Raw genomic sequence first — 26,585 nt, forward strand, 5'->3', positions numbered from 1 at the left:
TCTTGGAACCAGCTTCAATAACCCTCTTTAACACAGGTGATCTTCAGAGCTGTCCAAAATTGCTCTTTCCCTGTCCTGCATCACTGAGGCATTTGTGGAAGAAGGGAGGGAGTGGAAAATGGACTTAAAAACTACAAACAATGAACAGTGTGAAAATGGGATGCTGGGAATTAGAATGATCTTAAACATGTCTGGGAGATGGGATGTGAGGTTTCAGTTGTGCTGTGCTCTGGTGTGACCTCAGGCAGATCACTCACTTGTTCTGTGTTTCATCTTTGCATCTGTACGAGATTCCTTTTGTCTGTTTGCTTGGAGCAGGTCTCCAGAGGCAGCACTGGCTTTTGCTGCGTGCTTGCATGGTCTGATTTGCTACTAAAATATCAGTATTGTTTGAAATCCTGGTCTGGACACCAGAAACTTGTACTACTTTGATTTTAATTGAGGCATGGTATTAAATATTGCCTTATCAAAGTGTAAGTGCTGGAAGGCCATAGCAGAGGAAAGCTCCCTCCACCAAATCTTAGTCTTTGACCATTCCCTTTTTCTGTGGGAGAAAGGTGCTGCCCTACACAGACCTTTGGTCTGATTCAGTACAAGAATTGGTTTCTTATGCTGCTCAAATTCAGCTTGAACCCACGTAACATTGCACCCTCAACTAAACAGATTAACCTTCTTCATGCTGTTCACTCTCATTGTGTGTTATTTTAAACATAAATAGAGAATACACAGCCTTTTTAAAGGTTTAATTCATAAAAACCTGTATTTTACTGTACTAGGTGAAAACATAGACACAGGGTTTGCCTCTTGGGAAAAGCACACGTGGGAAGGGTGAGAGCATTTCCCAAGGAGCCACACTGGAGGTGCAGTGCTAGAGGTGGACAAAGCAGAGGATGTGAGAAAACGGGCGATTACACTTGCTGAATCCCAGTCATTAGTAATTCATGATTATTTATGGCTCATTTGTACCTCACTCAGAGATCCCATTGATTGGCCCCCTCTGGGTCACGATGCAGAAATGGCAGAGAGAGGCATTAAAAGGGGAGGCCTGTAAACTTCTGGCTGTATTTTAGATGGACCTGGGTTATTAAGCCATGAAAAGATACACAAAAGATCACTTAAAAAAGAGAAAAGGAAGAGCATTTCTGCCCTGATATAAAGTCATTTAACATAATGAATGCATATTTAAGAAAAAAAGGGCTCTGAATAAACTTTACTTAGAGTGAAAGTCCAAGAGTCTCAGAAGCCCCAGTATTGCTCTGTTTTCATTGAAGCAAATGATAAAATTCCCTGTGGTTTTGTTTTGAGTTGTGATCCACAGGAGCAGAGCCTGAGAACCCAACCAAGAGCATCTTAGTATGCTACAGACAGTCCTGGCACTGCCTTGGTAATACGTAAATGTGCTAATTACCAGCAAAATAAAAATTCCTTTATTTCCAGGGTCTTTCTCCCAAGATTTTCCATTTGCAAGTTAACGGTTTGGAGAACAAATGTATTCTGTGCTCTTAAGTAAAAGAATTTTTCCTTGGTCTGAACTGTTTTGTCATGGATGGCTCACAAGGCAGAAGGGAAATGCACACACATGGAAACAGTCTATTACTAAACAATATAATTCTGGGGTTTTGAAAAAGAGGGAGACTGTACATATCAGGGAAATAAAAGAGGGATTAGATGGAGCTGCAAGAAGAATTAACCTATATTTTGAACCTTTTCTCTCCAATTCCTGAGGAAAAGGGGGGTTATAAAATAGGCTTTTTGCTGCTCTTGCTTCCATAAAAATCTTTAAAGTTGTGCTGCTTTTTCTTAGTATGCAGACTCTTTAAGAACTTGCTAAAGAAGTGAATCAGACCATAGAGAGCATTTAAAGGGAGCAGAGACGTCTGTAGTCTAACAGAACTAGCATTTTTATAGTGCACTTCCCAAGGATTTGCATGAATTTCTACAAAGAAAAGCTGCTTACTCATTCTTAGGCAAAAGAAGTTTTTTTTCTCTGTGACATTTGTGAGGCATAGAAGAGCCAAGAAGCTGTACAATGCATACAAATGTTTATCATTCATGGCATTAAACCTGCAGAAATCAGTCTAAATTGATGAAAAAAAATAATTTTCTTTTACTGAAACCCTTCTGGTTTCTGCTGTGTGCTCCCAACATCCAGAAAACAATGTTACACACTATTGAAGCAAAAATAAAGTGCAAAATAATTATAACTAAACTGTTCTGCACAGGGATTTTCTGGCTTTCTCAACCTTTCAGTAATTGCTTCCACCAGTGCCCAAAATCACTTCATCTGTGCTAGTGCAGATGATGTTTGCTCATGCCTGAGTGCTGAGCTCCTCCGTCCTCTGAGATGCTCCCCACTTTCCTTCTGCCAGCCTTGTCATAGGACCGCCCTGTCCCAATGTCCCCTCTCAGGGCTCCAGGGGCTCCTGTTTGTGCTCCTGCTGTGGCTGCAAGTGGGAAACTGGGAACCAGCTCCAGGGACATCCTTCTCAGGTAGAGAACCCAGGTGTGTTAATTCTGCTCTCACAGGGAAAGAGAAACCACCACTACTGGAGTTTCCATAAGCACTGTATCAGAAGGAAAAGAAACTAAGAATTGGTGGCAACCAGGAGGAAATGTTGTCCACTTGTAAACAAGTAACATAGTTTGATATACCTGAAAGCCTCTGATTTATGTCTGTCATTAAAAAGTGGTAATTAATTAGTCTTGTCTTCCCACCCAGGGAAATAAAGCATGTAAATCACTTACCTTGCTCAATAATTAAACAGCAGCTATTGATAAAATGACATTTATGTAATAGTGCAGCCATGTACTATCCTGCCTCATACCTCAATGAAAATAAGAATGTGTTTTCTAGTAACTGAGAACAATTCTGTCATCCCAGCCTTGGCTGCAAACTCCCATTGCCTTGCACAGGAGGTCCAGCCTTGTCCTCACAGTGTGAAGGCTGGAAGGCTCCAGCCTCTGGACCCTGTGCCAATTCTGACCTCAGGAAATTAGCATCTAAACAGTGGCACTTGGCTCAGGAATCGCTGGAGGATCCCAAACCTCTCAGTAAAATAAGTGTTAAACTAAAAGCACCTATATAAAGTATAAAAACATGAGAAAATGTGTCCTTGCAAAAGGTATTTCACTGTGACATATCCAGAATTAATAGAAGAAGGGGATTTCAACAGGAAGGGTGCCAAATGCCTTGCACAGCTCCAACAGAGAGAAGCCATTGTACATCCAATACCTTACACATTCAAGCACTGGAAAATTATATGGAAAGCCATGTCCTGGTGAGGCAGAGCAAATTCTTCACAAGCCTAAAGAGAAATGAGGTTTTTCCTGTTTGGTTTTTTTTTTGCCTTTCTCCTTGTTGAGAACATCACTGATCACAAATCATCACTGATTTATTTGTTCTTTCTGCTTAATGTGTAGCTACCAATTGAGAGAGATTTGAGAACAGACTCAGGAAGGCACTTGGGTCTTACCAACGCTACACCCATCAAGCTCCTACTGCCTGTTTTTACCGTGTTATCTCCAAAGTAGCACTCAAACTTTTCCAGCCTTTTTCATGGCTCTTAGGAGTTTGATCTCAAACTATATCCACATATTTGTTGCATTCACACCTCCTAAGTTATCATGGGATGTTCCTTAGCAATTCCACCTGATGTTTAGGGTTCCTCAGTGAAGTTCTGCTGCTTCCATTTGGGGCCAGATAAGCATACTGGGGTTTTTTTTTCTTTCCTTCTTTTCATTAATTCCTGCTTATTTTTCTGACCATTTACATCTTGGAAATAGGAATTGATGAGAGCTCCCTGATCAAAATGAGGGTTTAAGACATCCTTTCCATCTATTTGTTTGCTGGGATCACCCTGTTTGGATTTGTGCCATGGCCTCCCCTGTTCCGCCTTTGGGCATCATCTCTCTTTTTCTCAATTACAAATATACATCACTTCTACCTTAATTGACAGCATTTTCCTTTCCATTATCTCAGTTTGGCCATGGAATGCTGATGGCACACTCGGCTTCATAACTTCTTGCTTTGCTGTTAATATCCTCTCTCAGTCAGAGCCTGAACTGAGGCATTGCAAAAGCAAAACACCCCTTGGCTCCAGTGAGCATCAAATCAAGCTCAAGTGACTATTTTATTTTCATTCTGAGTATTGAAACTCCCAGGAGACACAGACCTCCCAGACAGGATTAGGCCTTTTTTATCCATGGGTTTCTTGCTGCCTCTACAATGTAGATTTTAGGTGGGGTCCTCTCCCCAGCCTACTTCAGTGCAGAAGAATATAACATAGAGTACAAACTATAAAATAAAATACTATAAATGCTATTCTATTTCTTAATCAGTGCATAGCTTCTATTAAAAAATACAATAAAATTCAAGCATCCCTTCCTTATTTACTGTCTGGTCTTAATTCAGTGTATTTGTGTCCCTCCCTCATGCAGTGGCTAAACCCACTATCTGGCTGCACCACAAATTTCATCCAAGTCCATTCAGCTCAGTTTAACTCCAGTCACTGCACTTTATCTACAGCTTTCTCCATATTCAGTATATCTCCAGTGCTAAGAAGGTCCAAAAGCAAAGCATTTCACCCTTTCAGACAAGTTAATTTATCCATCTTTTGTGCCATGAAAGATCCCATTGTCTCTGTCACATGGCATGTTCCTAAGAAATTATGCATATTTGTCGTTTTTGGCAGTCTTCTCAAGCCTGGATTTTTTTTCCCCCTGTGTTATTTCAGATGTAACTGTTTATAAGGAAAAAAACTGCTGAGCACAATTCTCAGCATTAGGAATAAAGTCTATGAATATAAGGTGCCCCCCCCCCCCCTTTTTTTTTAACAAAGCAAAGCCATACAGATTGATTTATTTATTTTATTATGTGTTTATTGGCTTTTAAGCACTGGGAATAATTATTTGTCAGTTGTGACAAATTTTCCAGATAGAAACTAACCATGTTAGTATCACCTATTTGCTAGGCTCAGGATTAGCCACAAGTACTGACTCTGCACAGACACCAGAAATCAGGCCATTGAGATCATCCCAGGATATTTCTCTTCTGCATCATTTTTGTGCTACTAAAAATAAAATAACAATACCTGCTACTTTTTCTAGACCAAAAAGCAATTTATCTCTGCTATGCATAAGCAAACTTGGGAATTACTGCTTTTTACTATCCAAATATTTAGCATGTCCATCCTCACTTCTCTTTAATGGAAAATGATATTATTGCTGTGCTGAGATGGGAAATACTTAAAAAAAAAGTAATTACAAACTATTCACTGTTCATTATTTACCCCATATTGTAGCAGTCACTGCAGGTTTTTTAGGAACCAGATTCAGAAATGTAATTCCCTGCTGTAAATCACTTTAAAGCATATTTTTGCATCATTGCATTTTCTTTCATCATTTGTTAGTGCAGTTCTGACCACGTCTCACAGATCAGCGTCCGGCACAGTGGCCAAGGCTGCTGATCCGAACAGGAACCTGCAGAGCTAAAAGGATTCCACTCAGCTGGGGTTGAGGAATCAGTCTCTTGTAAGGGATCCACAGACTGACCCCAAAACCATTCATCATGTGAACAGCTACTGTCCAGAGAATTGTTTGCCTAATATGATGTGGGTGCTGCCACAGTTCATAGAAATACTAACTTCTAAAGACAAAATCCCTAACCATATCTTTGAAGTGGGTTAAGAAACCCATAATAACAGCAGTACAGTGACTTATACTTTCATTTCACTATAATCATTGTCATCTTATCAAACCCATGGTTTAAAATTGTATACACATCAAATACAGTTCTGCTTGTAGAGTTACCAGTTTACCAACTGAAAGCTGAATACCAGAAAGTTACAAACCTTTTCTGTACAAGGTCCCTCTACAGCAGTAGAGGTTTTATATTAAAATTCAGCTGGCTCATCACCCCAGTTCTAAAATCTGATCCCATGTCCTTCTTCCTGGCGGTGCAGCACCTTCTCTTTTTCATGGCATTATCAGCTTGCAGACAACATAGTCAGGGAACTACTTGGAAATAATTCCTGTAGTAACAATTTATGACACAGTCCAGCCACCACCTGTTCCCTGCATGACATCAAACTGTCCTTGAGGTTATGATTATTTATGTTACAATTGCATAGGAAAGCACAAAGAGGATGCCAGGCCATGGATTTACAGAAATAAAAGTGTCCTAAGGAACCTAAATTAAAATGCAGGCCTGTACTAAGCTGTCTGTAATCCAGGTTCATTACAGCATTTGGGAATGAACTGGAAATTTGTCCTTTGCAGGATTTTACCAGGTTTTACTATAAAGATGGAGAAAGGATCTCACATAAATAGTTTCCTGCTCAAGAGTTATTCTGAGAACATTTCTGAAAAACACTACATGCTGCAATTTAGATTATTTTATTTTGATTGCTTGTTGGGTTTAGTTGTACCAAAAAAAAAAAAAAATTAGGATGCACACAGTAAAATGTGCAACATTTAATTTGCAGCAAATAATAAAACTCAAACCATAATCAGCATTTCCTTTTTCCAGAGAAAACATTACGCTGAACCTAATTTTACAGCCGTACAAACTGTTTTAAAGTAATCTGCTCAATTGGGTGAGTTAATGATATTTAATTTGACCAGGCCAAACTTTACACGCTGTGCATTACTGGGAGCAGTCGTGTGCAGTGCAAGTGTTTGTGTAATGTAAATGTCATGCTAGCACCTTCCATCTCAGCTGGCTTCACTAAAATCCTGGTGTCATCACCTCTCTAAGGTAAACCCAAGATGACAGCAGAAAAAGTGTTATGTGCACAAGGTAATTCAGCAGGAATTTAGCCCTTTCAATCTATTCTGCACTCGAGTTAACTCTCTTTATATCAGCCAGCTTTTTGCCTCAGGCAATATGTTAAGCATGGGCTAAATTCAGTTAGTGTGCTGAGTAATGTTCTCATTCAGGTGGCCCACTTATTTTAATGTGACTAAACATGGCATTACAGTGTGTACTTAGTGCAGTGTGTAAATTCTCTTCTCAGCCCCCCAGTTCCATGGCCTGGCATGTCTAGTGTTATTTCTGTCCACTACTCTAAAATGGAGTTTTTTAGTGCAGTGACTGAGTACCACCATCATGTTTCATCTGAAAAATTGTTTATCAGACACAAACGCATAGTTTCGTAGTTTCAGTTTTGTTGAGCAAAAAGGTGAAAAGTCTAAAAAGCAAATGAAAACTAGAAAAACTGGGGGGGAATCAATAACATGTTGTGTTTGAACAAGGGCTGAGGGATTTCTAATCTGCAAGAAACAAATGGGATGCTGGTTTGTACTTCACCTCAAAGAGCAAGCCCAATAAAATCTTACCAAAATACAAAGCAGAGCAGAGGATTTGTGAAGTTACTGTAGCGAGAGGGGAAAAAGCCAGAGGAACAAGATTGCGGGGCTCGTTCCTGGCACTGGCTGCTCGTACCTTGGGATGGCTGGAAGCTGGGATGGGTCCCTGATGGCTCTGCTGCTTTCTCCCCGCAGGTCAATGGGAAGGATTTATCCAAAGCCACCCATGAGCAGGCGGTGGAAGCATTCAAAACAGCCAAGGAGCCCATCGTGGTGCAGGTGCTGAGGAGGGCCCCGCGCGCCAAGGCCTTCGCCCCGGCCCACGACCCGCAGCTGGTGGATGTGGCCACCCAGACCGACATCACCTTCGAGCACATCATGGCCCTCAGCAAGATGGGCTCGCCCACCCCACCCATCCCCGTGCTGGACCCCTACCTCTTGCCTGAAGAGTAAGTAATGCTTTGCTGAGCCTCAAAAATCCTTGTAACGTGGCACATTACAAGTAGTTCACAACCTCACCTTCAATTGCTGGTAAACATGTAATCCCAGAAGTAGCCAGGATTCATCCACCACTGAGCCATAAGTCACCGCATTTTCATTTTTCCTACACATTAGCAAGACATTACTCACATGAGTAATGCCACTGAGTCACAACATGGCCTCATAAAACTCTTTCTTTGCTGGCATTTGATGGATAAAGTTATTGCATTTTGTAATTCCTCTCACTGCCTCTTTGGGTTGCTTATGTTTTAACTTTGTTTTTTATGGCTGCCATAAATTGTGTAATGCTAAGAGCTGCTACATTCTGTTCCAGTGTATTAATTACTTTATTATAACCCTGCAGCGCTGTTACTCGAATAAGTTATTTTCTAGGACTAAAATTACTTACCAGTGTTGTCATGGATGTTTTAGAATCAAATTTTAATTATTGTTAATGGTAATTTGATGCTTTTGTACTTACAAATACAAATGACAATTATCTCCTGGCGCACACACCCCCCGCCCTCACATGCTGTTCGAGAGGAAAACAGCTCCCCAAGGAGCCCCTGCAGATTGCCTGTCATCCTGCCACACATCTCCACAGGGAACAGGGAATAGAAAGGATTCTGACCCTCTCAGTAGCTGTGTGTGAGAGACTGATCTGGTCAAGCCACAGCAATTCCTGGGTTTGAGGTGAACTGCACACAGTGAGAGGCAGGACTGGTGTGCACGCACCCCCAGTGCACCTCTCCAGAGATCCCTGCCAGCACTCCTGGGAAATAGGGTTTGGCTACAAGCAGGCACTGATCCTGCACTGCTCCTGAGCGACTTTCACAGCACATTGACTTTCACACATTGAGCCAGGACCATTCTGTGTGCAGTGTCTATTCCTCTCATGGCTCTCTCTGCTGATACTTGAAGGATGGTTCCAGCAGATATTCCAACAGAGCCACCTATTCCCAGCCCATTGAAAATTCAAGCACAGCAGCACAATTTAGTGGAAATACTTGACAAGAGGCTGTAGCTTTGAGCTTTGAGCTTTCAGTGAGCAGACATCAGGGCTTGGAGCCTGTGGAGAGGACATGATTATTCCTAGAGCCTCAACACTGCACGCTCCCAACCTCATCTGCAGGAGGAGCTTTCAGTACCTCTGACTTGCCAACTGCAAAACCAGTTACATTAAGAAAACGGCAAAGATTAATTCCTGATGAATCATTTAGGAAGAAATTCTTCCCTGTGAGGGTGGTGAGACCCTGGCACAGGTTACCCAGAGGAGCTGGGGCTGCCCCATCCCTGGAAGTGTCCAAAGCAGGTTGGAGCAACCTAGGATAGTGGAAGGTGTCCCTGCCCATGGCAGGGGTGGAATGAGATTAAGGTGCCTTCCACCCTGAACTATTCCATAATTCTATCATTCTATAATTTAGGTTACAACATGCCTGCATTATTCCAGCTCAGCCCTGTCAACTTCATATTGTTCCTTAATCATTAGACAGATCCCAGCTGTTGGATCACCAGTGCCCTTCCTCTGAGCTGGAGGTGTTGGTGTTCCCTCACAGCCCTTCTCATGCGATGGCCCACACTCAGCTCTCTGGGTGTGCTGTCAGCCAGCATGTGAAAGCAGAGTCATTTTTTCCTAGTTTCCTCTCACTTCTCCCAATTCCATTCAGATAAATCTTGCCTGCCTCTAACAACTTGACTATCTTAGCCAATTAGCAGATGCTGTTACATAAATAGCCTCAGACATGTATCTAGTTAACAGAGAATTAAAGGGAGTTTACTTTCACTGCAGATAAAACTATCCAGCACAGAAAACAGTGATCACAAGAGCATTACTCTGCTTACAACTTCCAAAGTATAGGCAGTGGAAGTGTGGGAGAGCTCAAGCAGTAAAAAGCAGCAGGCTGTCCTCCTACAAATACATGGAATTTTCATTTAAAACACTTACAGGGGTAAGTAGTGTAGCTTATAGAATTAACCACATGCAGCTCCTCAGTGTGGGGGTTAGTCCATCATCTCCCTACAAGCTTGGAATGCATTAACAAGTTCCACTAAAGTCCTGAGTGCTGCCCTAAAAAATACCTTTTTTTTCCAGCCATCCATCCGTGCATGAATACTATGACCCAAATGACTACATGGGAGGAATTCATCAAGAAATGGACCGGGATGAGTTGGAATTAGAGGTACTTAATCTGAGCAACTATTTCATTTCCGTCTGCACCTCAAGGTCTTTGAATTATATACAGTGAAAAGACTTTTCAAAGCAGATATTTGTGATAACATTGTTCACTAGTTGCTGATACCTTTATCAGTCCTCTGAACTGTGAGCCAGGCACTGATGATCTTCAGCTAACAAATTAACATAAATAATGAAGTCATTGATTCCTATAATTAAATTCTGTGTAAGTGTGCTGATTTAGGCTTTCTGAAAATCTGGAAGGCTTTGCTGAGTGGCAGGACCTGTTCTACATAACCACAGTAAAAATGTGTGAGTTTCCCTTAAATATTCCCTGGCTGAGAAACAGATGTTCTTGATCATACAATTCAGAAGTATGTTAAGTTTACAAGACAAGGCCAGGATAGATTTGCCACTATACTAAGCTGTTCCTCCCTTTTTCATTACTTAAGTGACATATGTATACATATGAAATTACAGATAATAAAAGTTGAAGCAGTCATGAAGGTATGAAAGTCCATTTACCTGCCAAATCTTTAAAAATCACTTTTGGTTTTAGTGCTTGTATATTCCATCAGAAGTTCATCTTCAATTTTCTCATTCCTAATTTTAATAACCTGCTCCCAAAGCATTCAAAGTGCAGCACATAAATTGTGGGGCTCTGCAAGATACTTAAGCAATACTGACCCAGTGAAGTGGTTTTAATTATTTTGTAATAAATAGTAGCAAAGTATCCCAATAGTTCCAAATACTGCCAGCAATGTCTGAGCCAGCTGATCCATCCAAGATTTTCAGTAAGAGAATATTTTATACCCTTAGCTAGCTTGCGCTTCTGATTTCTTAGATCCTGGTCCTGCTAACACTTATTTGTCAAAGCAAGCAGTGCTGCCCTGCCTGAAGCTCTGCTTAAATCAGTGGTAGATTTATCAACAGCTTCAGTGGGAGCAGAGTTCAGTCGTTCTGTGAGCATGGGGTTGTTTCCTTCTATAAAAGTGTTTGCAGGATCAAGGACTAAAACCCCATAAAAAGTTCGCAAGGCGTTCTCAAATTCTGCAGATCTGGTAGCAATTCATCTCTGTATACAAACGTAAATCAAAGGCAGGATAAAATCAAAGTGCCAGTAAAACAAATGCTACTTAGGAGACTTCAAGGCCTTACTTTTCAAACAAGGGCCTTTTTCCTTCTCTTAAATAAAAACAAATACAATATAGATTTCAGTCTCAAAGAAAAATGTAGAACAAATTGGTATTTTCTACCACTATCTTTCCAAAATCTACTTTTTAGGAAATGTAATATTGTGGATAAATTATAATGCTTCCATCAGAAGGTCAACCAGTTTAGCTGAAAACAGTTTAAACACACGCACTCCAGTAGCCAAACCTTAATATGCCTTAAACCACAACATTAATAATTTTGACATTGATATAGTACTTGATGGCAAAAGGTGATCAGCTCAGTAACACAGGCAGATGAACGTTAGGAAAGTCGCTGTAGCCTAATAGTATTTCCTTAAAAACCACTAAAGATTCCTGTTCAAATTGTAAAGACTATGATCAATGGTAAGGTCAAAGTGCTAACAGGGACTCAACTGGCTGGTTGCTTTTTTGTTTGCCTTTTGATAGATATGTTTTAAAAGACCACAAAGGCACTGTTTCATTGACTGCAGCAGGAATGTCGAAAGTAAGAAAGCCATCAAGTCAGCCTTCTGGGTTTCTATGTCTATAAAATGTGCTTTGAATTTAAATCAGAAGCTCCTCATCTAAACTTTTATGGTCTATAACTGACTGGTTAGTGATTTGTAACAAGTAAACAAGACAAAAAAGGTGAAATAGCCAAGTTCACAACAAACCTCCAATGTAAATATCCATAGGAAGGAATTTATGCTGGCAGTATTGCTGAGGTGCCAAAATTGTTTTCTTGGTTTTATCTCTCAACATTTGTCTTAGAATTGATGACTCAGAGGTAACTGCCATATATTCTCTACTACAAAAATAAATAAATACCATTTATTTTCTTTTGAAGTTTACATGCCACGAGTAAAGAGGAACTAAATTGTGAACTCCTATTTTATTATAAATTAAAAGTACATTCATTCTTCATTGAGGCCCAGCTAGAAGTCATTGCAGGCTCATAAAGGAAGAATAATGTCACTCCAGGGTTCCCCAGCAGTGTTATGCATTAATATGTTTATTCAGACAAGTCTGTCCAGCTGTCAGACACAGCCCAAGCGAGGGATCTTTCTGTGGAACTTTCTCACATTACAAAGGAGAACATTCTACATCCAAAAGGGGCCTGTTCCCTCCCATTTGACTTTCTGTCTTCACCCTTCCCAATACGCAACTTGCATGTAGGTCTTTCTTTCCAAGAAAAGAACTGAACTCAACTGAGTGGTTAGTTGAGAGTCAGTGAAGCTTGGAGATGAAAATTACATGAAATGTTTGCTACTGCTGAGAAATTTCCCTCTGATACTCTCACTCAGTCTTGGACAGAAATGAAGCATTCATGTCAAAAGACTGAAGGAGGACACCAAATTCGTTCAAAGAGCTTTTTGCCCACCCAGTGCACAACTCCCAGAGTTCCCAGCACAAAACCACAACAGCTGATCAGCAAAAGATGAACACCCTGAGCACCAAAATCTGTGCTTCAAAATCTGAAATTAATACTCCACTGCTTTTAGGAAACCATGAATAAAAGCTGAGTACCAGGGTTTCAAACTCTCCCCTTTGCTGTACTTTCTATTTTGGCTGAAACTTTTGTTTTACTTCTCCAATAATCTGTTTGCAAGGGAGGCGAGAGGCGACTCTGAACACGGGAATTGGAAGGCTCCATCACAGGCACTCTGCAATTTTTATTCCATTCCGGTTTGCAAAGCATTTCAAAGCATCTTTTATGTGAATATATTTCTTCTCTATGAAAACTCCAGCTCTGCAGGGAGCTGCACTGATCAGGAGCTTCTCAAGGCATTGCTGTGTCTCTGAATACAAAGAGCTGCAGCCCGAGCAGGCCTGCTTCAGGCAGTGATTGAATATGTAAAGGTTTGAAAAGCTTCACAGCTGTACTTTCTAACACAAATATTTGTATGTTCTTTGTTTGGAACAAATGCAAAAGTGGTAAAACATTTCATCTGGCTCACAAGCCAGCAATGAAAGGTTGTTCTCCCTCGGCTCTGTAGAGGGTTTTAGCTTGGCCTCAACACCTCGTGCTGTGTGAGAAAGGTCTGAATCATGGAGCACTGCCCATCTGCTTGGCAGAGAGCCTGGGCATCCTCCAAGTTACCATAGTGAGGCATCTCAAACCTCTTTTCATCAGGGTGAGAAACACTTTTCTTCAGCCTTCCCCAGCACCACTGCTGACTAATGCTGGTCCAGCCTCTATGGTCTGACAGAGAATTCCCATCACAGAGCTGGGCTGCCAGAGAAAGCTCCAGGTAGATTTCTACTTCTCTAGGGCAAAGGATTCTGGAAAGAAAACCTGGTTTTATAGTATTTTCTCCTTTGAAAAGCAAAGGGTTGGGATTTTTTTCCATTTACCTGCGTTGAAAACCACATTGATGTGAAACTACAAATCAAAAGATTACTTTCCAAAGTCAAGAAAGCATGAGCAAGATTCTTCCTCCTGCAGTGGCAGGGTCAGTTGCCAAAAGGTAGCGAGAGGGCCTTGTGCAGTATAAAAGGAAATAGTTCTTTATATTTATTTCCCTGACTTTCTTTTCCATGAAACCTATTAATGGAACAGCAAAAAAGGGGCCCTGCTGGTCAGATATGGCAGAGGTCAGTACAGGATAAAAAACCCACCACATCTTACAAAGAGAGGGAGAAGGACAGAGCACTTATCATGCAAGCTGGGGATGAGGCTTTCTGAGTGACTGAACTATTTTTACCCATTGCTGTCACTTCAGATCTCTACTGCTCATTTCTGTCTTGTTAGAGAAAGGACTCTGATTTTTTTAAATTTGCAGACAGGCCATAATTCTAAATCAGCAGTACAATAATTCAATAATCCTCTGCAAATGAAGGATCTTCTAAGCTTATAGAGGTTAATTTACTATTATCACTTGCTCCTAACTCATTATGATGAGTGGTTGCAGGTATAATGTCACAGGGCATGTTCATTTCTTCTTGTCTTGCTGCAAATGCCAGATGGATTTCAGCAACCAGCTCTGTGAGCCCTCCTTGGCTCTGCATTTGATGAGGAGCCAATAATCTTTCAGACACTTCTCTTGCAAAGACTATTTTGAAAGAGCATCCAAATCCTCCTTTGAACATCTCTCAAAATGTCACTTTTACCTGATCTGAAGAAGCAGATTTGAATTATCTGTGAGTGTAAAAATTCTCACAGATGGAATTTTTACATTTATCATATTAACCCAGCCCAAACATTCCCGCACTTCATGGATAGCACCTCTGCCTGCCAGCTGCTTTCTGTGGATCCAGAGAGGGTGTGGAATAACCTCAGTGTGTCCCTTCCACGGCCCAGGAATGCAGCCCCTGAGACAGAACTGTAAGAAATGGCAAGTCCTGTGGCATTACAAACAGGGGAAATTACACCTTTAAGGTTCTCCAGGCCCATATTAATTCCTCTGCTTAATTAATTCCTGGTAAAATTACTCAGGCTGCCATAATACCTGTACTTGCAGGTCTCACTTTTCTGTTTTCCCCTTTCATGTATCTCTGCATTACACAGACTTGCCTCTGAATATGGAAAATATTACCTTTGCTTTGAAGACTCTGGTGTTGATTCTTCAACTCCAACTGGAATTGCACACTTTTATCTCTCAAATATTTCAAACCTTTATGATTATATTAAAACTTCACTGATGCAAAGACCCATAGAAAGCAGCTGTTCCTATGTTTAAGTTCATAAAATTATCATATTTGGGTAGCATCAAATCCACTTCTCTCTTCCTACCAAGGACTAGAGGGATTGTACCCAAGAGTAAGTCTGTCAACTAACTACTCATAAAAATTCAGGTTCTAAACATCTGCTCTATAAATTTTTTTTCTCTAGCTTTTTTTGCTGCTTTCTTTCTGAGTATGTTTTTAAATGACAGATAGCTCTTTTCCTTTCAAAATATATATTATTTAGTTTACCAGGTGATTTATTACCTTCCAGTATATCACAGGTGATGTCTCAGATGGTACAATTTAAACTCATACTTTATTTTTAATTATGATACCCTTTGTAATCCTACACTGTTGCAAAAATACCTATTGTTAGTCAAAACATGTGGCAAGTAAGAATGAAAATACGAGCTCGCTCCCTCCTTTTCTTCCACTCCAAGTGCTTGTAGTTACACAGGATCTATTAAAGCAATGGCCAAAGTCACCATATATTTCTGTTTGGTTTTGAGGGATTTTTTTTAACATTATATATATATTTTTTCACTGCCAGTATGGCAAGCAGTAGAATGAGCCACAGCACAAATTTCTTGCCACGTTTTCAAATCAATAAAGTATGTAAAAACATTCCTGAAGATAATGAAACTTTTTGTTAAAGTATGCAGGGAATATGGGAATCGTTCTAGGCCTGGGTTAGGCTCAATCCACAAGTTCCCACCTCATCCCCAGTTCATTCCATGGTTAAATGCAGGATAAACCCATTGACTGCAGTGGCATTCTCGAGGATGAGCTGAGATCAGAATTAATCCACTTTGTCTCATCTTCCTTGTGAAGAATCTCCATCTCCTCTCTAGAAAGCTCCAAAGCTTTAGAAATCTGAAGAAAACCCCGCTATTAAAGCATTGTGTTCAAACCTTTAAGTAACAAAAGAAGGGGGGGACAGCACAGCAGTTCACCATGGATACTATTGATTGAAACCACTTAAATACCAGCTGAAATGTCACTGACATTTACAGCTACGCTTCTTTAAGGGGAAAAAAAAAAAGAAATTACACATGTTGACAAGTAAATAACATGAGATTGCTGATCTTGGCAGCTGTCATCTAGACACACCAATAAATTATTCATATCAACTTGTTTTATTGTCTTGCCCCTTCCAAATGGCACAGCAACAGAGATGTCAGAAATAAGGAGCTGTGTTATCAGGACTTTTCCTCTGGAATGATGGGTCCAAGCACAAACACACAGTGCAGGGTCTGCCTTAGGGATGGGACAGCCCTCAGATCCCACTGTGTCCCTTTGCCTGGTCCCACTTTTCCCTTCGCAACAGAGCCCAGATTTGCCGCCTCCATCCTGCTTGGCCTGAGGAGGAGCAAGACCTTGCCAAGCCTCACTCACTCCCCTCACCTGAGGAAATAAAAACACAACTGCAGGTGCTCTCACACCTCTGTCTGTGCAGCAAAATCCTTCCTTCCCACGGCAGCATCCTCAGGACCAGCACAGCAGTCACAGCAAGTTGGTTAAACACGTTAAACCTCTGGGATATCCCTCAGAAGCAAGAGGACAGGACTGAAAGCTGCTACAGGAATGGTCACTGCTCACCAGTCAGGAACATCCCAGAGCCTGGGGGTAGCTCCATGGATTTTATAATCCTCCCTACCACCAGTGTCACACAGCAGCAGCACAGAAGGAAAAAAAAAAAAAAAAATAACCCTCAGGAATTCCTCGTGGAAAAACAAGCCTAGAGGAAGAAGATACACTTTTAAGATGGGTTAAATGTCTCCAAGATGAACAGGACCACCATGACCTGCTGAAGCCAAGCACTTGCAAGATATTGAAATGCTTATTATATTTCTATTACCAGTACCAAATGCTTTGCTGACAATACATTGATCTTCCATCACACTTTTGAGAAATTTATTAGATTACTCCATGAAAATTATACAATTTAAAGTAATAGAGTATTATAGTTTTTTCTGAAAAGCCAGAGAATTTCCCTGCTTATTAGTAAATATGTATCAGCTGTGACAAATATTGAAATCATACTTTATAAGTATTTTAGCCTTTGAAGTCTTACTACTACATGAAATATAGGTAATTTTTCTTCCTTATGATCAATAAAAGGTCTATTTTCAAAATGACTTCATATTGATTGAAGGGTCAAAAATGTCCCAGGTATTGATTGTGTGCATATAATCACGTTTTGCTCAGTAAGTTAACCTCGTCTACAAGTGAAATGAAAAGACATCCACTATATCACTTAAGCAAAATATTTTCATTGCATTTGAAAAATTGCTTCCATCAGTCACCTGTGTCTCACTGACAACGTATTTTCTTTTTTTTTTTTTTTTTTTTAAACCTCAGGAAGTGGATTTACATAGAGTGAACAGCCAGGACAAGCTTGGCCTTACTGTCTGTTACAGAACAGATGATGAAGATGACATGGGTATTTATGTGAGTGAGGTAAGATTGAGCTGCTTTCCATAAGATACCATTTATCTTTCCAGCTGCATTGTTGGGCAGTTAAGACGTTCATCCTCTGTTTGTACCATGTTGGATAAACAGCCCAAAATGCAGTAATTGGAAGAAATCTAATTATTTTCCTTTTCTCCAAACTGAGTGCAATCCTGCTCCCACTGAAGTCAAATTTCATTATATTAACAATGTTCCATTTCAAATGAGGCCTTCAGAGTATTTTCATATATTCCCCCTTTAATTTTTGTTCTTGATTATTCCTGAAACGATATAAATTATAAAAAACACCACACATTTTTATTTGCAAACATCTGGGGCCCATTTGTCTCTCTTTGTCCCTTTCCATGAAAAAAGCTGCATTTTAGACATCAACATTTTTTTACCGTGCAGATCCATTTCAAATTATTTGCACCAGTTTAGGGAAAGAACCTCATAACTAAATCTAAAACCTTCCATTAAAATGCGCCACTCAGGAAATAAGGGGAAGTAAATACTGAGCTCCCAAACCTGCAGAGCACTCAGAGTTCCCTTAATTTGCAGATTGATCCCAACAGCATCGCTGCGAAAGACGGGCGGCTCCGAGAAGGGGATCGCATCATCCAGGTACGTGTGGGAAGTGCTCCAAGTGCCCTAAACCCCAGAATTACACTTCCTGCCCTCGTAACAAGGCTCTGCCCATGCCATGCAGGGGGATGGAACAGCATCACATGTCCAAACCACCACACTTGCCCCGCACTTCTCTGCACAAGGCTGGGGGTGTATGCATGGATCCATCCAGCCAAGCATTTCCATGGAGCTTGGCACAGCAGCATCCGGGTGTGCCCATGAAAACACTTCACGGTGTTGTTTTTTCTTTAAAGATCAATGGCATCGAGGTGCAGAACCGAGAGGAAGCTGTGGCACTTCTCTCCAGCGAGGAGAGCAAGAATATCTCCTTACTTGTGGCAAGACCAGAAATTCAGGTACAGTAGCAACAAAAAACCATCACTTGAGTCTTAAAACAGTTGCTGTTTTGTAGAAAGAAGTTCTTTCAAATTGTTTAACCTGCCTAAATCTACCATCTGCCTAAAACCATATTATACACGGTTTGACTGCACATGTATATATGGTCTAAAATAATGGAATTCAGCAGTCATGGTACTTACATACATATTTTATATTAAAGTTCAATTTCTAAGACACGTGGTGATTTATATTGCTGCAGTGCTATTACAAACATCAGTGCATGGTATTATGAATGGTTTTGAGTCACAGTTTTGAAGAACATGCTGAACTCTTAATTCCTATAGCTATTGATTATTCATTCATTAAAACACCTATTATTCAGCACTTCATATACCATCTCCTAAAGTACTTGAATACTGTCAAGAAGCCTCCTCAGCTGTAATAAAAGGTTGAACCAGATCCCTTTGTAGAGCAGGGATTAGCACAACAAAGCTGTTGAACAAACAGCCCGGAGCACCATTGTTTGATCTGTCTCTCCTCCTGGTGCTGGGAGAGCAGCCCTTGCCAGAGCACCTGGAGATCAGGATCACGACTGTCCTCTTATCCTGGATATTTCTGATCTTTCCCATGGGGATAATTGGGAATGGGAGTAAAAATGTCCTACGGATCCCAGCCAGATTTTCCTTCCGCTGTTTGATGCTGCCTGACAAGAGGTGTTCAAGCTTTGGGCTCTGGAGTATTTTTGTACATCCTAATCAAGTTGTGCACAACCCAAGACTGCCTCAACTCTTAGAAGTATTTCCTCGGATCAAAAGACTGTTCATAGGTAAAGGGCTGTTGAAGATAAAACCCTGCTGCTGGAGATGGAGGCAGCTGTGGGAGGAGGTAGCACAGTCAATAATACCTGCACTTAGCACAAGGACAGGCTCCTTCCCAGGACACGGCAGCACTGGCACAGGAAGGAATCTCCTGAGATTTCCCAACCACTGTCCACAAAGAAAAACCGTAATTTATGTCAGTCGTCATTCTTTTGACAATGATTGGTTTGTTTTTTCCCTCTCTTTTCACACAGCTGGATGAAGGATGGATGGATGATGACAGAAATGATTTTCTGGATGACTTGCACATGGACATGTTAGAGGAACAGCACCACCAGGCAATGCAATTTACTGCCAGCATGCTTCAGCAGGTACTGCCCTTCTGGTGTGCAGGGCTGTCAAACTTCCCACTGCACTCAATATTCCAATCTTGAACTTGGCTGAATACACTTAGTGTCTCAATGACAAAGACAAGCCAAAAGGACTTTCTGTAAAATCAAGATATTACATGACTGTCCACAACTTCATCTTGGGGACCAAAAAGTTTTAAAATAGTACCTTTCGTGCTTTGCTCCTTACCACAACATGATCACAATTCTTGGAAATCCCCTGTCACTGTAGTCACTGAGAGAAGTACGGGGTGTATGGTGGATAGAGCAGACAGAGGGCTGTCTTACAGAATATCTCCTATTTGACGTGCATGCACAGACTGGAAACAGCCTTCCAAAACCTAGAAACTCAAATAGAGAGCTCAGGCAACTGACTGAACTAAGATCTATATAAGGGGAGAAAGGCAAAGAAGACGTTTTTACATTACAGATTTTATGTAGGGCCACAGATACGGGCTTATATTCTCCATCATTCTGCTATGATTAAAGCAATTCCTCAGTTTTTGCCTAGACATTTTTTCTGAAGTTTTCTAGAACTCTACATCCTCTGTGGCATCCCCATGTTCTGAGGAGACATGCTCTCACTTTGGCACTGCAGGAGAACTGGATATCGTTGTGCACCCTAAGTGGGAGAAGAAACATTTTGAAAATGTGACTTCTACCAGTGTTGCTGCATAGGTGAAACCCAGACCTCAGGTTCTTCTGAAAAGGACACCCACAGCAGGCTGTGGGTTTGGTCACCTTTTCTCTTGAGTTCTTAATAATACTCTTTCCATATAAGAGGCTGAAAGTGTAAAAAGTGACAGGTTAAGAGAACTATTTAAAAATAAACACCTTGAAATATGTCATGTGCTTGCAATAATTTTTCTTTCTGTCCTGCTCTTTCTGTTGTTAGAAGAAGCACGAGGAAGATGGAGGCACCACAGACACAGCCACTATTTTGTCCAACCAGCACGAGAAGGACAGTGGTGTGGGGCGCACAGATGACAGCACTCGCAACGACGAGAGCTCCGAGCAGGAGAACAACGGGGACGATCACACCACCTCCTCCAACACTTTGGGCAGCCAGAAGAAGCTGACCTACAGCCATGACACCCTGGGAAGTGGGGACATGCAGTTCAGCAATGAGTCGTTCATCTCAGCTGACTGCACCGACGTCGACTTCCTCGGCATCCCCGTGGACGAGTGCGAGCGGTTCCGGGAGCTGCTGGAGCTGAAGTGCCAGGTGAAGTCTGCCAACCCCTACAGCCTGTATTACCATAACAGCACCCTGGAGATGAGCAAAAGCGACCAAGAGAGTGTTGACAGAGAGCTGGAGATGCTCAACGAGGAGCTGCGCAACATTGAGCTGGAGTGCCTGAACATCGTGAGAGCCCACAAAATGCAGCAGCTGAAGGAGCAGTACCGGGAGCCCTGGATGCTGCACAACAGCGGCTTCCGAAACTACAACACGAGCATTGATGTCCGCAGGCACGAGCTCTCGGACATCACCGAGCTGCCCGAGAAGTCCGACAAGGACAGCTCGAGTGCTTACAACACGGGCGAGAGCTGCCGGAGCACTCCACTCACGCTGGAGATCTCCCCTGACAATTCCCTGCGCAGAACTGCAGAAGGCATTAACTGTCAAGGTAATGAGGGGACAGTGGCATATAATATCTCCCAAAAGAATTTGTTTGCCGGCTCAGAAAGCCATGAATCCAGCACTGGTAAATGCCACGCCTCCGCTAAAGATCCTGACCTCGGCAAGCAGCTGGAGAGCAAGGAGAGAAAAGGCAGCGATGGCAGCAAAAGCCCCACTCACGGTCAGAAACCCTCGGGCTCCTACGTGTCCCCATACCACCACTCTCCCTATAAACACGCTCACATCCCTGCCCATGCCCAGCACTACCAGAGCTACATGCAGCTGATCCAGCAGAAATCCGCTGTGGAATATGCACAGAGCCAGATGAGCCTGGTGAGTATGTGCAAGGACTTGGCCTCGGGCCAGAGCGAGCCCAGGATGGAGTGGAAGGTGAAGGTCAGGAGCGACGGGACACGCTACATCACCAAGAGGCCGGTGAGGGACAGGCTGCTGAGGGAACGGGCCATAAAGATCAAGGAGGAGCGCAGTGGGATGACCACGGATGACGATGCCATCAGTGAGATGAAGATGGGCCGTTACTGGAGCAAGGAGGAGAGGAAGCAGCACTTGGTGAAAGCAAAGGAGCAGAGGAGGCGGCGGGAGTTCATGATGCAGAGCAGGTTAGAGTGCTTAAAGGAGCAGCAAGGTGCAGAGGAGAAGAAGGAGATGAACATCATTGAACTGAGCCACAAAAAAATGATGAAGAAGAGAAATAAAAAAATATTTGACAATTGGATGACAATCCAAGAACTGCTAACCCATGGAACAAAATCACCGGACGGCACGCGGGTGTACAATTCCTTCCTGTCAGTGACTACTGTATAATCAATCCCCAGTGCTAAATTATGTACATAAAACACTACCAGTGGGGTAGGAATCAATGCCTCGTTCAATGTGGCAAGATTTTTGTATATAAGATACAGTCACCAAGTTTATAGTTCAAATACTGAACTCTACAGCCGTGGGTGCCAGGATCTCCATTCTGCGGTGGAGAGGAAGCTTGCCCATCTCCTTCAAAGGCAATATTAGCAGTGCTTTTTGGAATACTGATTGTACTTTTTTACTTGTTACCTTTTACATGATGTGCTTAAATATCAGAAATGTATTAACCATACTTACACAGGTAATTTGCTTAAACTATATTCATATTAAAAGGTACCCGTGCTTTTCTTTACCTAAAAAAAAAATGCAAGAAACCCACAAGAGCATCTGCACATATGTATTTTTTTTTTTTTGTGAAACCATATTTTGTGATATTATTTTGCTGTTGTTCACTTCTACACAGAGTGCTGTTTATCAATACTTAGCTCAAGGTTTAAACTCAGAATTAGAGTCATTCTCTTGTAATATTTAACATTTATCAAACAGCAGTTTTTATAGAGTTATGCTCAACATTTAAACATTTTTCTCTTTAAGGTTTCTGAAGAAAGTATAGAGGTTTCATCTGAAAAGCCTGAGGCAAAGTACACTATAATGCAGCTTTAAAGGATTTTAAAGCATGTTTGCAAATGTTGCAACCTATTGAAGAAACGTGCATGTACAGCTAATTTGTTTATATAAGACAGTTTGTGGAATTTGAAAAGCCCATGGTAGTAACTGTTTGCTTTATAGATTTGAATGTATTGAATTATAAAAGCAGTTTCATGAAATCATCATTAGCTACAAATGTTAACAAGTAAAATGAAGTAAAATAAATTATTGTTTTATATTTCAAACGATTTTAAATTCTTTTTTATTCCCTTCTGGTTTCACCACCTGGAATATAATTTTATGGAGTGTAGCTCCTGTGGTGCAGAAGTGGCTGGACAGCCACTGGAGCCAAACCTGAGGGAATAATTGCCCTCCTGACTTTGGGGGGGAATTTGGATTGAGGTTTTCTTGAGGGAAGAGGCAAGGGAGAAGCACAAGGGTTATCAAGAGTAAAATCCAGCAGTGCTTATCTTCAGCTCACAAGGTATTTAAGGTGACTTGTAAGAAAGAAATAGAAGATCTGCTCTCCTGCTTTGCTTTGTGGTTTCTTAGTGGTGTATAAACCCAACTACAGCCTTCAGTGGGGGTTTGCTTTAAAAACAGACAATATATAAATTAAAGCATATATAAACTAAAGCAAATAAATACACAAATTAAAAGAGATGGTGGAAAAATAACAGCAGTGTCAAAGAGGTATCACATTCCTTTTTGTGTTTTCTATTTCTGATGACGAATTTAGATACAAATTGGAATATTCCGCTGGATTAAGTGATGTAGACTCATTATGAATAATTCCCAGATTCTCTATCCCCTCTCCATTTTCCCTTGAAAACTTGCTCCCAGGCCTTCTGAGTTTTTATTCTGGACCCTTCTGTCCTAACTCAGAAGAGCAAAAATTACAGTCTTGGTGATAAAAATGAAGAGTTGGAAGAGGAGAGATTAACAGCTTCTTGTGCCCATTTTGTCTGTCATCAAGAAGCAAACAATGGATTTGTCCAGGGTTTTTGTGCTCCCTTTGTGGACTAGCACTGATTTCCAGAATGTGTCTGCCACACTCCACAGTGAACTTCTATATACCTGAAAATGCACCTTCAGCCCGTGTAATCTGGCACTCTTGTCAGTAAGCCTCTGCAAATTTATCTTCAAACTGTATTTTCCTTTGGGATAAAGAGCTACTCCTACTGTAGTCTGTGCAAGGTTTTTCTATTGACTTTGTAAGAGCTGGGATTTCACCTGACATGCACCAGCTGTTACCATCATCAGTGGTACAGTGGGAAAAACACCAGATTTTCACACTCATGCTGCTTTCAGTGTAAGACATTTGCCCTCTCTGTCTCAAATCTGCCTCACTCCTGGTTCATATTCTGTTCATCCCAACTGCAGGTGTGAGAGCCACAGCAAAATATTACCTTCTCCTCAAGCCCACACACTCAGATGTACAGAGCTGTGATTAGTATCGAATAACAATCCTTAAACCAGGCATGAAAAGACAGCTAAACCATCTCTAGTCTGCCTAGAAATATTAAAATTTGAAATGTTCCAATGAGGAATAGTTATTATCAAGCTGCTCCTCATAAAAATAAGCTCCTTTGGAATAACCTGACATGCAATGGTTCCTTTGGGCACCAGTGACAGTGATGCTGAGCACTGTGTACATTGGGTAGCAGCAGAACTCCTAACATGTTTTGGAATTCAGTGTGATGTGCAGAAATTACACCAAAGCATCCACAGTATAAAATTTACATTCATTAAGATGTTGAAGTAAAATTATTGGCCAAGAATTACTCTCACACCTTCCAGATTTTCCTCACTAAACACTTGCTGTTTTGGACAGTTAAAAATCAGCTCTCTCCTTTAGCACTAGGATTTATTAATTAGCATCAGTTCACAGAATCCGTCAGTTATCCTGGAAATCTGAACAAAAGCTTTGCAAACTGCAGATTTTCCTTTTCCAGTTACCATCACACTTCTCATTGCCCTATCAAAGTACTTAATGAGGTGTTGAAAAGGGAGATTTTGGGTCTTTTTATTGCTTGCAAGGAAACATTGGAAATTACCATGTTAATCCAAACCTCACATTACAGAGCAATGAATCCAACTAAAAGCAGCCTTAGATACCCAAGAGGAAATACTTCATCTAACAGTTTTTCTAAAAATGACATTATAGTACATACCCCAGTGCTTGAAAGATAACAATGGAAATCGTTCTGTTATCCACAGGACACTCACACAAAAAGTCTCCAGGCAGCAGTGGAGGTTGTGTCTCCTGGGTTACTGCAGGTTGTACCCAAAATCCAGCACCCTCCACCATGGCCACACACCCCCTGTGGGACAACGTGGTGGGTTGGTCTTGCTGGACACAACCCCAGATACTCAGAGTCCTGCAGGGATCAGCACTGGGAATGTGCTCCTTCCAGTGGGGATGCTCAGTCCACATGGTTTTTGAAGTTAGTTTAAACTTGGAAGGAACTAAAGGTATTGTCACCCGAAAGTATAAAACTTCATTTCCATCTTCCTCCTCAGCCACTTTATTGAGCACAACCTCCAGCTTGGGTGCAAACTAATCCCAAAATAATACTATGCAGGGAGAGATCCTAAATACACAAAGAGGGAACAAGGAATTGCCAAGCTGAGAAGTTTGACCAGAGTCCATGTGTGCAGCTCCTGGAGATTCTCACACAGCCCTTGCTCATTCCTGCTGCCCCACACCCTGTCCCTGCTCCTGCCATGGCAACACCTCAGTCCCCATCCCTTGACAACTCGTGCCCCTTCATCCCACCAGAGGTGACAAGGGGACACCCTGGATACAGGTTGGTGCAGAATTTGGCTGATTCTCTGCAATGCAAACAGGCTCTGTGTCAAACTGGGGTCAGCTTCCCTGAATTGCACAATGTGTCCCAGATGTAAAAATCTATAAAAATGTAAAATACTTATTTGCAAATAGGGTTTAAAGCGGCATGGAATCGCCCGGTTTAGATGCGCGCTGAAATGGGAAAGCCCTGAACCAAACCTAACAGCATTTTTTTGTAAATTAAGAGAACTTGCACAGTAGGCATGGCAGATAAAATGAGGTAAGACTACACATTGCCTAGGGACTACTGGTTGGAGAACTAATTAGGATTATAAACTGAAAGTATGTAAATTAACCAAATATAATTATCTGCTAGTGGCCTTTGGAAATAGGTTACCGGATACTTGTTAGCAAAATTGCTCAAATGCCTGGAAGCCATACAAGGCAAGCCATAAGCAATTTAAATTCCTCTCTTTGTTTTATTTTCAATTGTTTTAAAGTAGTTTTTGTATTAAGGATTTATTGGAACATAAACTAATTAGAGAGAAAACGCAAAAACCAAACGTGAGACAGAAACTGACACAGCAGATGCTGTACCTCCATCCCGAGGCCCCTGGTTTTATCGAATGTAAATTGTTTGATGTGACAAAATAGCAAAGATTCTGCTTGGGGTTTCATTGGAACAGCTCTGTGAGCTCCCAGCCAGGGTTCAGCTGGGAGAGTGGTGGTTTCTGCATGAGTACAGCACCTCAGCCCCGTGGGGTTTATGTGGAGACGTGTTCTCTGTTTGAATGCAAACATGCAGAATTAACCTCCCTTTTCTCCAGGTGTCTGTCATGGCACAAAGCAGCACCACATTCAGGGGTTTCTGTGGGGAGATCTCACCATCAGATCATGTCTTCAGAAACACAGGATTGGCCACTGGAGAAAGTGATGGTGGTGGAGACAGTGGTGGGTATTTAACATGATAAAAAATAAGGGGGCCACATATAAAGAGTAGCTGGGCTGATTTCATGCTCAAGCATAAGGGCTTTAGTACACAGGCCTGCCACAAAGCCCACTTACGTGAGCTGAAAGACTCCAAGCAGTCCCAGAGGATTTAAAACAGTCTATTAACTTACACAGTTAATTACCCTGCACTGTACCAGTGAAGGATCTGAAGGGACAGGCCATCACAGCTTTGTACATCAGAGCACAACTGGGTTTCCTGCTGCTCACCACACCTCCCCCAGACCTTCTAATGGTCACTGCTTTAAAAAAACCATCCTGCAGCCCCCACT

General features: G+C 41.5%; 1 protein-coding gene across 2 annotated transcripts in view; it reads left to right on the forward strand.

Moving 5' to 3' along the window:
- The window catches only part of PDZRN3 (PDZ domain containing ring finger 3), a 131,136-nt gene extending 108,377 nt beyond the window's left edge, over positions 1–22,759 (forward strand). For both annotated transcript variants that reach the window (XM_048316008.1, XM_048316009.1), the window contains 7 exons: positions 7,501–7,754; positions 9,878–9,965; positions 17,161–17,259; positions 17,812–17,874; positions 18,132–18,233; positions 19,289–19,405; positions 20,319–22,759. In XM_048316008.1, coding sequence (XP_048171965.1) covers positions 7,501–7,754; positions 9,878–9,965; positions 17,161–17,259; positions 17,812–17,874; positions 18,132–18,233; positions 19,289–19,405; positions 20,319–21,869 — 2,274 coding nt within the window. In that variant the 3' untranslated portion in view covers positions 21,870–22,759. The remainder of the gene's footprint in view (positions 1–7,500; positions 7,755–9,877; positions 9,966–17,160; positions 17,260–17,811; positions 17,875–18,131; positions 18,234–19,288; positions 19,406–20,318) is intronic.
- Positions 22,760–26,585: the final 3,826 nt, after the last annotated feature.

The sequence above is a fragment of the Corvus hawaiiensis genome, chromosome 11 (assembly GCF_020740725.1).
Source record: "Corvus hawaiiensis isolate bCorHaw1 chromosome 11, bCorHaw1.pri.cur, whole genome shotgun sequence".
NCBI classification, from domain to species: domain Eukaryota; kingdom Metazoa; phylum Chordata; class Aves; order Passeriformes; family Corvidae; genus Corvus; species Corvus hawaiiensis.